Source organism: Vanellus vanellus (assembly GCF_965231255.1).
Source record: "Vanellus vanellus genome assembly, chromosome: 1".
In the NCBI taxonomy this organism is placed as follows: domain Eukaryota; kingdom Metazoa; phylum Chordata; class Aves; order Charadriiformes; family Charadriidae; genus Vanellus; species Vanellus vanellus.
The window spans coordinates 83,423,154-83,438,043 of NC_138905.1; the positions used below are offsets into that span (position 1 = coordinate 83,423,154).

General features: G+C 39.1%; 1 protein-coding gene across 1 annotated transcript in view; it reads left to right on the top strand.

Moving 5' to 3' along the window:
- Positions 1-14,890, top strand: part of VWF (von Willebrand factor) — a 147,120-nt gene that overhangs the window by 59,185 nt on the left and 73,045 nt on the right. Inside the window, exons 20-27 of the mRNA XM_082479000.1 lie at positions 3,132-3,270; positions 4,917-5,051; positions 8,144-8,290; positions 8,926-9,066; positions 10,651-10,770; positions 11,122-11,278; positions 11,834-11,992; positions 13,207-13,342. Of these exons, the coding sequence (XP_082335126.1) occupies positions 3,132-3,270; positions 4,917-5,051; positions 8,144-8,290; positions 8,926-9,066; positions 10,651-10,770; positions 11,122-11,278; positions 11,834-11,992; positions 13,207-13,342 (1,134 nt within the window). The remainder of the gene's footprint in view (positions 1-3,131; positions 3,271-4,916; positions 5,052-8,143; positions 8,291-8,925; positions 9,067-10,650; positions 10,771-11,121; positions 11,279-11,833; positions 11,993-13,206; positions 13,343-14,890) is intronic.

Below are 14,890 nucleotides of genomic sequence, written 5' to 3' on the forward strand. Positions count from 1 at the left end.
TATTGCTTTGAGAATTAATAAGAATTGAGAGTCTGCCTTTTGGAGGTCAGATCTTCCTTTTCTTTTGTTTTTGCTTTTTGTACTGCTGTTGCAGGAGTTCTCATTCTCACTTGTTCTTAGCCAGATGTGAACACCTGCAAACGCAATATATGAGCCAGAGGTGTCAGATTTGGCTTTTATATTCAACTTGACATATGGGAGACCCTAATTCATGAACAACGGAATGTCTCCAAGTCTCAGCTAGTGGCAAAACTTTTGTTATGCTATGTATTGGGAATTCATTGTAGAGCTCAGTCAAAATTTTGGAATAACGTTTATGAAGCAGTACACAGAAGAAATTTGCTAATCTGAGTTTTGCTACACCACATACTTTGTAATCTGTCTGTGCACATATATACAAAATTGTGGTCTTGCTCTACCTATTACTAGAGATTTAATAGCACAGGGTGCAATAGGTTTCATGTTACAGAGATTTCATTATTTGAAGAAAATGTATTGCACAATATTTATTATACTGGGAATTGTTATCAAGATTAAACAATGGTTATGCTTGGGTTAAGGCATTACTAGAGAACTCAGTTCAGAACCTAGTTTTTCTTTGGTTAGCAATTTGATCTTGGGAAAGTACTTCAGGTTTTTTATCCCTGAGTTTTTACATCTGTAAAGCAGGGATAGAATTCCTCTTTCTCTACCCTTATAGAGCTTGATTAGAAAATCCCTGGGGCAGTGATGGTGTCCATCTGTGTTCATGCAGCATTTAGTAGATGAATGTTTCTCCAACCTCAAGCAAGCTATTGCTTATTAGATTATCAAATTATTATTATTAGATTAGATTATTAGATAAGGTGTCAGATGCTATTCTAACTCCCCAAAATTAATAACAAACAAAAGAATGAGCAGATCTTATGCTTCATTGACCTCTGTTTTTTATTTCGGTTGCTCAGTCTCTTGTTAGTTAGTGAATTAATTTATTTCACTGATCAAAAGTCCATGGATGCCAAGAGAAAGATCCCCTTTCATACCTGCAGCTTCTGTAGCAAGGCTTGTGGTTCTCCAGGATACCTCTGGAAAAGGGCAAGAGGACTGGGTGGATCGTCTGAAGTCTCTTCTTGTCCTTATTTCTCAGTTTCCCTCTTTCCCTCATTTTAACACGGGGAGAATGGTATTTACCTTCTTGAGCCTTATTTATCAGGGTACCATGTAAGATTTAGGTTATTATGTATCACAGCAATCAAAGGATATAAATGTTCTTGGAAACTCTCATAAATTTAATGATTGGTGTTGAATGCATCTGGTTTGATGTAATCATGTAGACTAGGAGCCCTACTATTTTTCCTTCTTTCTGTTATACTGGCATAATTACATTGAAACCAATTGAGTTACAACAAGATAAAGGAATTGGCTTTCTTTGCATTTTGATTATCCACTCACAAGATGGTATCCATGTGTGTTTTTTGTTTAGCTCTGTTTTGTTTTTTAAAACAAATCAAAAACCAAAGCAAGAAAAAACCACAAAGGGGCAAAAAGGGTGCAGAAGGAGAAGTGAAACAAAAAAAAAGAATGCTGTCCCTTTCATCATGGCATCACTGATTTTGTATGATAATGACAGTCCAGTACAGCTGCTACAGCAATGTGGGTATAATATCAAGACCTTAACCCTGTGTCTGATTCCTCTTCAGAATTCGCCTCCCCCTGAAAAAACAAGGCAGCACCTTGTTTTGCTTTGCACATCGGGATGTCCCCCCTTTTTTTTTCTTGCATATTCTGTGCTTGTGAGGAAGTCTAGGAGGTGTCCTCGGCAACATCACTTGCAAGCTGTACAGGCAGGGAACCACTGATGTATCTCTTTTCGTGATCAGGAGTCTTGTCACATCCTGTCACATCTCTTGTTGCATAATGTATTTAGCTTGGAGTCCTATTCATGTGTCACCAAACTTTAATTCTCCTGTAGGGCAGAAGTTCTGGTTCAATCACCGCAGGACACCTCAGGGGACAGTATCATACTGTAGGACATTCCTCTGAGGGTGTATGAATATATGTACTTCAGTACAGAAAAAGAAATATTTCTATCCATATGTGTGTTCTTGTCGGACTGTGAGGTAATGTCTCCAATCGCTAGATCAGTTAAACTATTGTGAAGAATGAATTTAATTTAAGAACAGAGAGACCTCTTTGGAGAAGGGTAGTATTATACTCAAGTATACAATCTGAACAAAAGCCACTGGGCAGACTGAATTACAGCCCTGTTTACTTGGCCTCAGAAGTTGATCACTAGTGTAAACGCACGTACTTTGGCATCAGTTGGATATTAAATTTACTACTATTTTGGCTTTCAATGAGGGAAAAATGGACAGTACTGCAAATAAAAACAGGTTTGCTAATGTACTTTGTATTTAACCTGTAATGGTCCTTAGAGGGTAATCTATCTGTTTTTCTAAAAGGTTACTCAGAGCAGAGCAGGATATCCATAATAAAATACTAATAGTATTACGAAATAGTCTAGCATGCTCTGTCCAGGCCTCTTTTTGTAATAGGGAAGTTCAAAAAGCACATACTCCTACATGCAGCTTGTAAGGAAAAGGGAAACACATTCCTTATTCACTTAACATGTTAATGCACTATTTGGATTTATGCGCCCAATGCTAATGTTGCTAATTTATGTTAATGAGAGAGATTGTTATCTGGTGCGTGGTAGTGTAATGTAGTATGGAAGTCTATATCGAGAAGGATTCCAGCAGCCCACACATGGAGCCATCTAAGAGTACCTTCTCAAGGCCAAACAGAGAGAGGATCTGCTGGGGACATACCTGAGCACAGACAGCAGCACAGAAAACTGCAGAGGTTCCTCACAGAGCTGCAGCTGATGTCTGGGTTAAGAGGCACAGGGGAAAAATGCTCCTGTTTGGTCTGCAGTAGGTTACTCCTTGACCCAGGCCTGGGAAAAAGACCAGAATAAGGCAAAATAGTATATTATCACTGCTTGTGTGTCTTTTGAAGAGTCTTCAAATCATGAGCTCCTGGAGGCGGAAACTTTTGCTCTTTTGCTTTGCTTGTAGTAGCTTGCTTTCTCATGCTTATTATATACATTGGAAATAATGATAACCGTCACTGACTCATTTTCTCTGTTATAGTGTGTGCCGTGGTCGAAAGTGGGAGTGCACCAAAAAAATCTGTGATGGCACCTGCACTGTTATTGGTACAGCTCATTATTTGACATTTGACGGATTGAAATACAAGTTTCCAGGAAATTGTCAATATGTATTAGTTCAGGTAAGAACACATCGAATGCCGAAGCTGTCTGATAATATGTAAGGTGTTTTACACCAGCAGAGAAGTCCAGCATTTGGGTAAATAGCAGCAAAGTATTCTTAATTACTAAGCCAGATGTATGGTAGAGGAGAGCAGAGCTTATTAATGACTTCAGAGATGCCTTGAGAACTTTGAAGATTGCATTGTGTTAGGTTGTCATGTGTCTAGCTGGCAGTCATAAAACATAGGATAGCAGCATGGTACGGAGAGGAGTTGTCTGAATCTCCTCTCTAACAAGGAATTGTAGATACCCATAAATCAATCTTTCCTCATTCTCCACTAGCCTCTTTATTCTGTAGCAAAGGCTTACTGTCTGACTGAGACAACGAATGCTCCGTTGAACCTTCTCTAAATGCCTCCAGAGCACAGACTGTGCTTGTTCACTTCGGCAAAGTCACTGTTCTGTTCTATGCAACCTATTTGGAGTACATTGACAATACCGATTTTCTTTGCATCAAAGAGGGGAGGTGGATAAAGATATAGCACACTAACATTAGCCTGTGATTTGTGGGAGCAGCCAGAAATTTAAAGAGCTAAATAAGATTAAGGCTTATCTACAGGTGCAAATCATTGTGTATTTGAAAGTGCGTGTGCAAGACAAGAAGGATTTCTCTGAAAATTTGGTCTAAAACTAGATGGATCCACTTCTAATTGACAACAACAGTCTTCTGCAGTTACAAAGTGCTGTGTTTCTTGGGTGGGCTACCTTTTTCCCCACAGACACATTCTTCCTTGCAGTTCTCCTTGGGCAGGAAAGTGTGATCAACTTGTCTTTGGCTAGGTCTTGGAAATATGCTCCACCTTGATGCCAGCTTAGAAGAATGGTTGCTGTGACACTAGTGAGAGTGCTGTGTAAAGGTATTATGGGAAGTAATAGCATATAGTACTACAAAAGTACTTAAAATGAAAATGAGATCTGTTTTCCTCAGATGATAAACACAGAGCACTATCGACAGGGTCTTTTTCTTAAAAGGTGTGTACTGAAACAAAAGCCCCCAAAAACTAAACTGAGAGTCATAAGTCATCATATAAATGTAGTACAAACTCTCTATGCGTCTCAGAAATATTTGACTTAAAAGAAAATCAATACTTCATCATTTCTCCCCAAGAAATAGGTTGACATAATTGTAATTACTATTCATTTACAAGTAGGAAAACATGGGCACTTTTTGCTCAGACTTTGCAGCAAGTTTCTTTCTAACCCTTCTTTCTAACCTAATCTTCTAAGTTTACGTTTTTATTTTATTGTTAAAGCTGCAGAGTCTTATTTTCACTGTTAAGTCAATTAATTTCTGTGTGTTAAGATGTACACTATGCCCATTGTACATTTTTAAAATACCAGATACTGTAATAGCATGGATCCTTGCTACAAAATACGTACGTATGCATGTCACTGCCAGAGTGGACCTCATTTTTTAAGGGGTGGACCACACGAATGTCAACACTAAGCACAAAGTAAGTTAATATGGCAACAGTTGACATGCCAACATATATCTTAATGGCCGCAGAATACACAGGGTATTATCTGAGCCTTCCTTTTCCTCCATAGATCTGTATGTGTTTTTCAAATATTCTACATTAATGACTCATTTATTTTCATCTGATAGGATTTCTGCAAGGATGACTCTGGGACATTCCGGATACTAATTTCAAATGAAGGCTGTGGCTTCACTGGAGAAAAGTGCACCAAAAGGGTTATCATTCTGTATGAAAGTGGGGAAATAGAGTTGCTTAATGGAAACGTATGTACACTTCTGTTCTCTTTCTTTCCCTTTTTTGGGGAAAAGAATTTCAGGTTGTTTAGTAAGATAAGGCATGAATGGCCTTATGCTCAGTGGTTCTGGGAAATTAGATCATAAAATGAACAGATTAGTAGGATCAGAGTTATCTATTTTGCTCCCAGAGGTATAATGACATTTTTGTATTTCTGTTTGATGCCAGTAAATTTATCTCAGACAAGAATGCTGTTCAATGCAAGCTCATATGAGGAATGCCCTTTCTAAACATGGGAGGTCTAAGTCTATCTCAAGCAAGGTTAAGTGCAAGGAAGAGAACAAGTGACTGACCCATGACTAGTGAAACTTCGGACCTAATTTAGCCATCTGAAGGACTGAGAACACAGGAAATAAAGAAGTCATGGCTGAAAGAAGTTGATACTGCAGAAGCAAATATCACTATCCTTTCCATTGTTAAAGTGTCAGGTGGAAAATCCAGATGACTGGATTCTCTTGTTTTTCCACTTTTCCTACCAACAAATACTGAAGAATTAACCACGAATCACTTCGACCTCCAACGTCCCTCCACGGCAGGAAACAAGCTTTCCAAAGGGCAGAGTTCAGGTCTTTGCCTTGGGCACTGTAACAATTAAGACCGTCTGTGTGTTCAAACATTACAGAGCTACAGTGGATTATAGTGTTTCAGTTGCTCAGTCTTCAGAAGTACTGTGCTCTGAACTGGCATCTGGACCAGAGATTTGCAAAAATGTTCCCAGTGAAACGTGAAACCACTCTCCGTTTGCCTTGGTTTGGGTTAACAGACAAAGCTGAACCAGGTTTTGCACAGCCTGCAAATTGCTGCGTGCCACTGATGCTTGACAGGAACATGTAAAACGTGGCCATTATTAATAGTGTCTGTGCAGTGCATCTTGACAGCATATGATCCGCGTAGGCTTTTGGTTGCTGGAGTACTGAACATAGGACCTATTTGTTGCCCAGGCAATTCTTTATTTCTACTACTAAAGAATCTTCTGCCTGGGTGAGGGTGAATAGTGGTGCAGGGGTCATCAGTCCCTTCAGCCAGGCCTTGTCTGAAAAGCTCTTCAGGGGATGTATTTTTCACAAGAGCTGTGATGCTGCTTGAACACCTAAATAAGGGCCAGAAAAGACAGGAGATGATTAGGCATGTGGCGGCTCCAGCAGCAGAGGATGTTTGGTTCCTGAGAGTATGTCCTTGCAAGACCTAGGTCTTTATGACAAGACTGTCCACACGACCTTGGCTGAATTTTTAGCTGTCTTTTTAGAGAGTTTAAGGCTCAGGGTAATATCTAGAGAAGGTTTTCTTAGAAATAACAGCAACCAAAGGAGAGATTAAGGAAAAAACAACTGATATGAAGACTTTTAGGCAAATTCTCACCCAGTGATGACTTCCTGCACTCTTTTTCCACAAGCATACTTAGACGCAAGCAGGAGAATCATCTGTCTTCGCCATTAAAATGTTTCCAAGCAGCATCGTTTCAAGATTATACTGTTTTGAGAGCAGCTTCTAGTTTTAAGTAAATGGGGGCTTAATTGAAGTATCTCCATTTTACAGTTCTGGCTCACATTAAAAAAAATAATATCGTGAAATCATTTTTGCTCTTCTGAAACAAATAAATCTGCCAGTTTGCAAGGTCAAAAGTTTATGACTTCATGGTTGGGCAAAACGCCTCCATAAATATAGAAATTCTGTAGTTTAGGTCAACCTCTCAGCTCAGCTTTGTTCTCCTCTGTTTTTTGCCTGAGTTTGTAAAGACAGAGACTAGTATATTTAGAAGATAAGTGACCAAGTGTGCTTAGACTGTATAGTAATACATTGGGCATAGGTGGAGATGAAAAAGCTTCCAGTTCCTAAAATATCTTTCAACATATTCTTCCCTAACGACATTGAAGGCCCTCTTAAAGAGATCCTTGAAGGATGTGAACTTTCTTCTCTGGGGATAAAGGTGTCTGATAATAACCCAGAGATGAAGAGAATTGAATCACGGTGCTGAGCTTTTACTGAATTGAGTAAGAAAGAACAGTGGGGTGAGGAAATATTTTGCCCTCAAACTAGAGAGTGGATGAATGGTTTGTGGGCTCCTCTTTCTCCCTTGCTTTAATCACCATATGTACTGATTGAAAGCTTTCATCTGCCTCTTCCAGAATTGAGCATTTTTCAGTTAATGCATTAGTGGTGCTTAAAGTAACAGCCATGCCAGGCCTTTCTCTCCAAATGTAGTTAATAATCCTATTAGCATTCACATTGAAAGGGGATTATGGTGTGAAAGAAAGCATTTTAAATTAATCTCAAGTTCTTAGTAGCTGGAGGCGGTGAATTTACAGCCAGATGGAAAGAGAGAGAGGCACACAGGGGAAGTAAAAGTGTTGGAAAAAATGAAGACACCAAAAGGAATCTTTCAGGATTTTTCCTATTCGTGTAGCTGGTTGGGAAGAATGTCCTTCCTGACTTCAGAATCAGACTCTGGTCCTTCAGAGGCCACCGATGCATGTGGTTCTTCCAGTTCATGTTACTTAAACCTAGCCAGCCCTTTTGTTGCTGCCTGCCTCCTGAGCACAGATTTGTTAGTTTCCTAAAAAGATGAAATAAAAATGAAATGTAATTATTCAGTGAACCATTGACCGAAGACTAAATTGATTGTTAATTGGGTATACCCCATCCACTTTATCAGCCCTCCTGTTTAGCAGTCATTGCTTTATGTGCCAGTGTTTGAGGTGAGTGTATGTTATACCCTGGGAACACAAGGGACATTGCCTCATTCAAAATTATAGAAACATGATGAGATTGAACTTTTATCCCAATTTGCTGTTCAGAAGTGTTGCTTCTAAAGCAATAATTTATCCACAGAACTTGTAAGTGTAGACACAAGCCTGTAATCAGTCCCTTACACATACCTTTCTTACAGTTTTGCAAGTGCTCCTGAGCATCTGTATGGTGTATGGGAACTGTCTGTTTTCTGCAGAACAGTATGTTTTAAAATAGCTTTAACCTACGAGCACGTGTCCCACTGGGAAAGCGACCTACATCAAATAGGAATTAAGAGACACAGTCAATAGCACAATGTGCTTTTCTTGTTCAGGTAAACATCAGGGTACCTCCTAAAGATGACAGTGATTTAGAAGTCATGAAGTCTGGCCGTTATTACATCATTTTACTGGGGAAAAGCATCAGTGTGACCTGGGATCTGGCCATGGGAGTCTCAGTTATCTTAAAAGGCAATTTCAAAGTAAGTGTTTTTTGCTTTACTTCTTATTCTCATTCTTTAGAATGCACTTACCCTGTAATAGCACTTTTTAAATACAGACATGTTGATAGAGTTCCATGGAATATTAGGCACTTGCTTGAAAATGAAGGGATTTTTTTTTTGTAGTACCGTAAGGATTGCTTACTTTCCTGGAAATTCAAGTTTAAGGGGTAAATTCTGCATCATTGGATATGAGCTGTGACAGAAAAAATGGATGGTATTGTGCCTCAGAATAACTTGAGTGTTTTCTTCTGTATTCAAGAAGAGCAGTATAAGGAGCCAGATTTACTAGTGATGGTGATAGGGCTGTCATCTCCAGAAATAAAATGGGATTGTAAGGACATACTCCAAACAGATTCTGATACACTGATAAGAGTTGTCATCTTGCTTCCTGGAGACTTTGGAGACTGTATGGTCCTACTTTCAGCAAAGCAGATTGGGAATAGGAGCTAAACTTTCTCTGTGAGAGACTATGTCTATTTTAGTGAACTTGGCAAGGCCAGGGATAATTCAGTTTTTAAGCCATTAAAGCACTAGGCTAAAAAGACTTCTTAGCAAAACCCTAAGCCAGTCTACAGATGTAAGTTTTATGTATTTTGTGTTTCTTTCCCTGCAAGGATCAAGTGTGTGGTCTGTGTGGAAATTTTGATGGAATCCAAAACAATGATTTGACCAGCAGCAATGAACATCTTGAAGTAGATCCAGTTGACTTTGGGAATTCTTGGAAAGTTAATCCATACTGTGCTGATGTTGAAAAGGTGATTGCGAATGAACTGTGAAAATGAATTAATACGGGTTACAGTATCACGCAAGAGCGGGCAAAGAGGTTTTAAAGGATAAAATTAAATAGAAATTAACTCCTTCCCCCATTTTTTTTTTTTGCCAGATAATATTATATCTTGAAATTTGATAAAAGATCAATTAATTTATTTAGGGCCTCTGCACTGCCTGGCTTCAGATGAATGTTAAAATAGCCAATCTGTATGGTAGAGGCTGTTCATAAAGTTTGCCAGCCCAGATGCTTGAAATCCACGTGTAACTGGAAATCTCATTTTAGAGCTTAATCCAAAAAAACCTATCTGTAATCTTCAGACAGGGGGAGTTCAGATAAAAATTTTGTATTTCCTCATCCAGAGTTCCGTATCCCAAATCTTAGTCTGTCCATTTATGAACAACTGAATGCAGAGATTAAGTTCTTTCTAAATGCTTCTCAATCTTTTTTTAAAGAGCATTTAGTTACTGTTTTCAGATTGCAAAGGCTTGAATTGAAAAAGGAAGATACAGGAGGGGATGCAAGACTGTATTGACATGTTATCACTGCTTCTGAATATTGAGGAGGTTACCTGCTATCTGAAAGTGTTATCAATGTCCTGGTGCCAGTTATTAGGTGATTTCACGGGGTATTAGTTATGCTACACATGAGAGTATACTTCCTCTTTTCCAAATACAGACTTTGAAAGACTTAAATTGAATAATAAATTTGTCTTGACCTGACAATAATTATGACCAAAAGTGTTTCCAAATCAAAAAGTGAGAGGAAACAACTTGTTTTGACATTAGTAAAATGAAGCATTTCATTCAGATTATGCCTTTAAGGCTGAAAACTTTCTCTTGAAAATTCGTCTAATTTTTCTAAGAGGAGGGAAGGCCTTTTTTAGATATTTCTTTAAAATATTTAAATTATCAGAAAATAAAGCAAAGCATTTATTTTCGATCACATGAAATCTTTTGGGTTAGTTTGATAAATTGTGTGCAAGTGTGACATAGCCACATTACCTTGCTGAATGTCACTTTTTAGTTATGACTTGATTGGAGCACAGAAGAAGTTGCAATAATGAGGAGTGAGGCCGCAGGGTAAGACTGAGCAGGAACAGCTCCTCATTTCAGTGTAATAGGCACAGGACAGAACCTGCAGACTGTCTCCTTGATAAGTGCCGTGTCAATACCAGTGCTCCTTGTTCTTAGATAAATTAAACGAGAGAGGGGGAAACTACTGAGCAGTGGCCATGGGTATTGTCTGCTGAAGACCGATCATATTTGTGAGTCTCGTGGGCCTTCTGTGAAAGTGTGAATGATCGTTTTCCAGGGTGGATGTTTGGTACAGTGGGACTTTTTGTCATCAAAATATCTATGTTAAAAATGCAGCGTACAAGTGAGAGATGGAGAAAATACAGGAGGTGACTTGTTCTACCCTGCGTTCTGCCAGGGCAGGATTTGCCCTGACAATTTCCTTTGTCATGGAAAATGTCTAGTGCTAGTGAGTCTCTTACTTCAGTTTGAAGAGTCTTGAGGTCCTGAAGGCAAGGCTAATGAAATGTGTGCTTGTCTCTTACAATATGAAGCCCAACCGGGAACAGACCTTGATGTCTCCACTGTGTAATGGAAACATAGTGAAGCAAGTGATGGTAGAAACATCATGCAGCATTTTGTCTGGGGATCTCTTTGAAGAATGCAAAAAACTTGTGAGTATTGTGTCATGTGTCTCACATTCTTCAGTTCTGTATGGTCTGTGCTGACGGTGATTACAGCGGAGGGGAAAGGTATGGTTGTGCTGACAGCACACAGGACCTGGAGGAGGCTGACTAATTGGCGTTCTCATCTCTGACCCTGTCCTGTAGCTGATGCTTCATGGGAAAATGCAGGATACCCCCAGTACAAAGCTATAGAATAACTTCTGCTTGAAGATCTGCACTGATTTACGTGGCACCTCAACTCTTGGTGAAAGGAGCAGGCAAATCATCTGAAGGTTAAATGTGTCTAGAAAAAGGAGATGAGGGGAATCAGTGAGTGTACCCTGTATTTCTCTTTTGTAGGTGAATCCTGAGCCCTACATAGATATTTGCATGTATGACACTTGTGCTTGCGAATCTATTGGGGACTGTGCTTGCTTCTGTGATGCTATAGCAGCCTATGCACATGTCTGTGCACAAAAAGGCGTTGCTGTCCACTGGAGATCACCAGCTTTGTGCCGTAAGTACAGGGTCGATGAAGAATTGTGTGAAAAGCTCCGTGCTTTTAATCAGTAAGATATTGGCTCAGGCTGTTCTTTTCCAGCTCTGCTCCCACTGATGTCTGGAGAAGTTCACTTTAATGGGACTGGGCTAGCAGCTCATGGTGACATTTCCTCTCCCTTTTCTATTTATGTTCAGAGCCATACCTGGAAAAAACATTCCCTCAATAAGGGAATATAATAGCCTGTGGTACAAACAAATGTAGAGAAAGAATTGGTTTCTGTACATTTTCTTTTTATTAATTAAAATTTAAAGACCATTTTTTGCAATTGTTTTTATAAAAGAAAAAATATCTAGATCTAGAGCAAGTACTTCATTATGTGAAAAGAAAAAATTAAGTATGAAGAAGTGGCCTGCCCTGAATGTAGTAACATATTTTTATTTAAAGATGAAAGTCTTTCTTTTTCTATGCATATGTGGTCCACTTTGTACGAAGTTTGGTGTCACAGGTCCGAGAGACATGGTGAATATCCTTTGATTTGATTTTCTTCCCTCCAATTCTTTCACTCCATAGCACAAAGCTGTGAGGACCTGAATAAACAAGAATTAGATTATCAATGTGAATGGCGATATAATAGCTGTGGACCTGCTTGTCCTGTAACATGCCAGCACCCACAGCCTTTGGAGTGCCCTGTGCAGTGTGTGGAAGGATGCCATGTACACTGTCCTGCAGGTAAGTCCATCTTTTGCTTTAAGCAGTGATATACCTTTTTCTGCAATGATCAGAGTCTTTTTTTTTTTTTTTTTTTTTTAACCCCCTAAGTGTTCCTACTGCATGAAAAGAGGTCTTACAGTCCAGAAATATTCACAGATTTGTAAGGTTGGCGATTTCAAAAGACTTAGAGGAAGCAGTTAATTCCTTAACAGGCTTACCTATGTGTTTTCACCACAATTTCTTATTGCATAAAGAGGAAGGTGGTTAGGCATCCTGTTTTGAGTTTGTGAAATGAGCACAGTGTGTGGAGGGCATGAAGTGGTGCCTAGAAGAGGAGAATGAAACACTGCCAGCAGGAATGAGAGAGGATGGGAACAGGGTGATAAGAAAGGAAGACAGGAGGGTTAGGGGTTGTGTAGCAACAGATATTTTTGACTCTGTGGTTAAAAGTAGAGTATGAATTTGTGCTGGACGCTCATTAAATGCTCTCCTTCAGAGCAACTACTGCAGTGGGGGAAACCCATTGCCTTGACCTGCTTACTACCTCCAAAGCTCTGATGCTCCTGAGAGTGCCCAGCAGGCATCCTCCTGTAAGCCTGAGCTTTCAGCTTACCTGTTCCCAACAACTATCTCGTAGAAAGGGGAAAAGAAAAAATATGGGAAATATGGGGTGGGGAGAGGAAAGACAGACAGAAAGGCAAAGAGTGAAAGACAAACAAGATCCAAAAGAGTGAAAACTCAGATGAATGAATGAATAACTCCTCAAGGCAGAGCGAGAAGACATGAAGGCAAAGAAAGAAGGTATTTTAAGACTCACAATGGCTATTCTGGGTCCTGGTATCTCTGATCAGAGTGAGGTAGGGGATACTGGGAGAAATATATATATGTAAAAAGAAAAATGTCATTTTCTCCTGTCATCTTCAACGCTTTGTTCTAAAGATATATTCACCTTCTGTATGGTACTGGTTGTTGCGGGTTATACACTAGGTTAAGTACTTCCGATATCTAAATAATAGTGATTATGAAGGAAGGAAATACTTTTCTGTGTCAAGCTGGCAGTGGCCATAACAGAAACACAGTATTCAGAATGTTTGAGCACACCTCAGAATCACAGAATCATAGAATCTTAGAAGGAAGCCTTGTTATGTTTTTTGTAGCAGGCTAAATGCAATGATTAGTTTTGCAATTCATGAAAATTGGCATCTTTATACTACTGTGCTATTTTGAAACAGGGAAAATACTTGATGAACTGTCCCTGGATTGTGTCAGTCCAGAAGATTGTCCTGTGTGTGCAGTTGGAGATGTCAAGGTCCCGCATGGAAGGAGAATAGTTTTGAACAGAGATGATCCGCAGCACTGTCAGTCTTGGTATGATGGGTTTATGCAGTGAAATTGCATGTCTGTTGGGTAGGATGGAGAGAGAGAGATGAAGTACATCTGCATGAATAAGTTTTTAGATGTAACTTTAAATATACCACTGAAGATGAAGGTTGAAAACCTTCTCTTATATCCGTATCCCATCACATACAACCTGAAGCTGAAGTTTTTCAGTGGCAGTACAGATTATAGGATGTCAGCTGAATTTAAGCAAGTGAAATTCAGAAATTCCTTTCAAAAACGGCCTTTTCCCATATGTAGGTGGCCCTACTGGCTTCAGATGTTCCACTTCTTTTTATGTAAGGTGTGATTCAACATCAATAAAGTTATCAGACTCTTTCCTTCTGCCAGTACTAAAAAAAATCCTACGTGTGGTGCAAGATCTACATGAGCACCCAGTCTAATCTTGCTGAGATTATTAGTGTTTGGAATTGTGAACTATTATGGGAAAACCAATTTCCTCAAAATTTCAAGATGATATCCCATGGCCTGATCCTGCACACGTCGATTTCCAAATATGATTAAATTACCGGCAAGGTGCACAGCATTGTGCACCATGCAGGATGAGGTCCTTCAGCTACAGTGCAACAGAGACTGATTTTTGTTCTGTATACTACCCACTGGCATATTACGCCATGGCCTGTAGTATCTGAAAGTTTGGCATTCTCCAGATGTCTAGACCCTTGAATACTTTCACTAGTCATTTATAACACTGTGAATACAAGGGAGATTTCCATCTTGTAATTTGACCATATTTAATAGAAACTGAGTTGTAAAACTGCAGCAGCTATTAGCCCAGACTAACACCTTAGCTCCAAATGCTCTGAACCTCACAGAAGTTCTGAATGGGTACGAACTTTGAATTCCTGGCCTCTTGCCAGGGCTAGCATATGTCTGTGCTATAAACCTAGGGCATGAGACTGTTAGAGTAATCAATTAAATATATATTTTAACAGTATACACAAAAAGCCTTGAGTTCCATCAAAAAGTCAAAAGAGAGTCTTCATAAATGAGTCTCTGTTCCCTAATTTTTGTAATCTTTAATAATAATTTATCTTAAATGTTGATATACTGGCCGCTGCTCACAAAAGATTTCAGAACATTAGGAAAACTTACCTCACTAGGGAAACATCCTTTTGCATAGCTGTCACCTAATTTAGACGCTTACACCATCTGTACAAACAATAGAAAATATTGCACAAAAATGAATTTAGAGCAAATATCCAAAGGAAATTGGAAACTAAAAGAGGATTAAAATAATAAATCTTCTGTTGCTATATGTTAATGCCAAAAGTAGCTGTGCATTCTTCAATTAGGAAGACACTAAAAGCAGCTTGAAAAGAATATAGTGCTTAAAGTAAGAGAACTTGACCTAAGATGTGATGTGTAAAGTGAAGATATTCCTGGAAAATGGCACCTTCTTCCAGTATTGATTTGTTTAGTTTGTACATCCTGAGTTTTCTCTGGCAGTGGAAACAAGCATTTTTTGGTCCTTGCTCTTTCATAAACTTTTCCTATTCTGTTTCTTGGGCTGTCCAT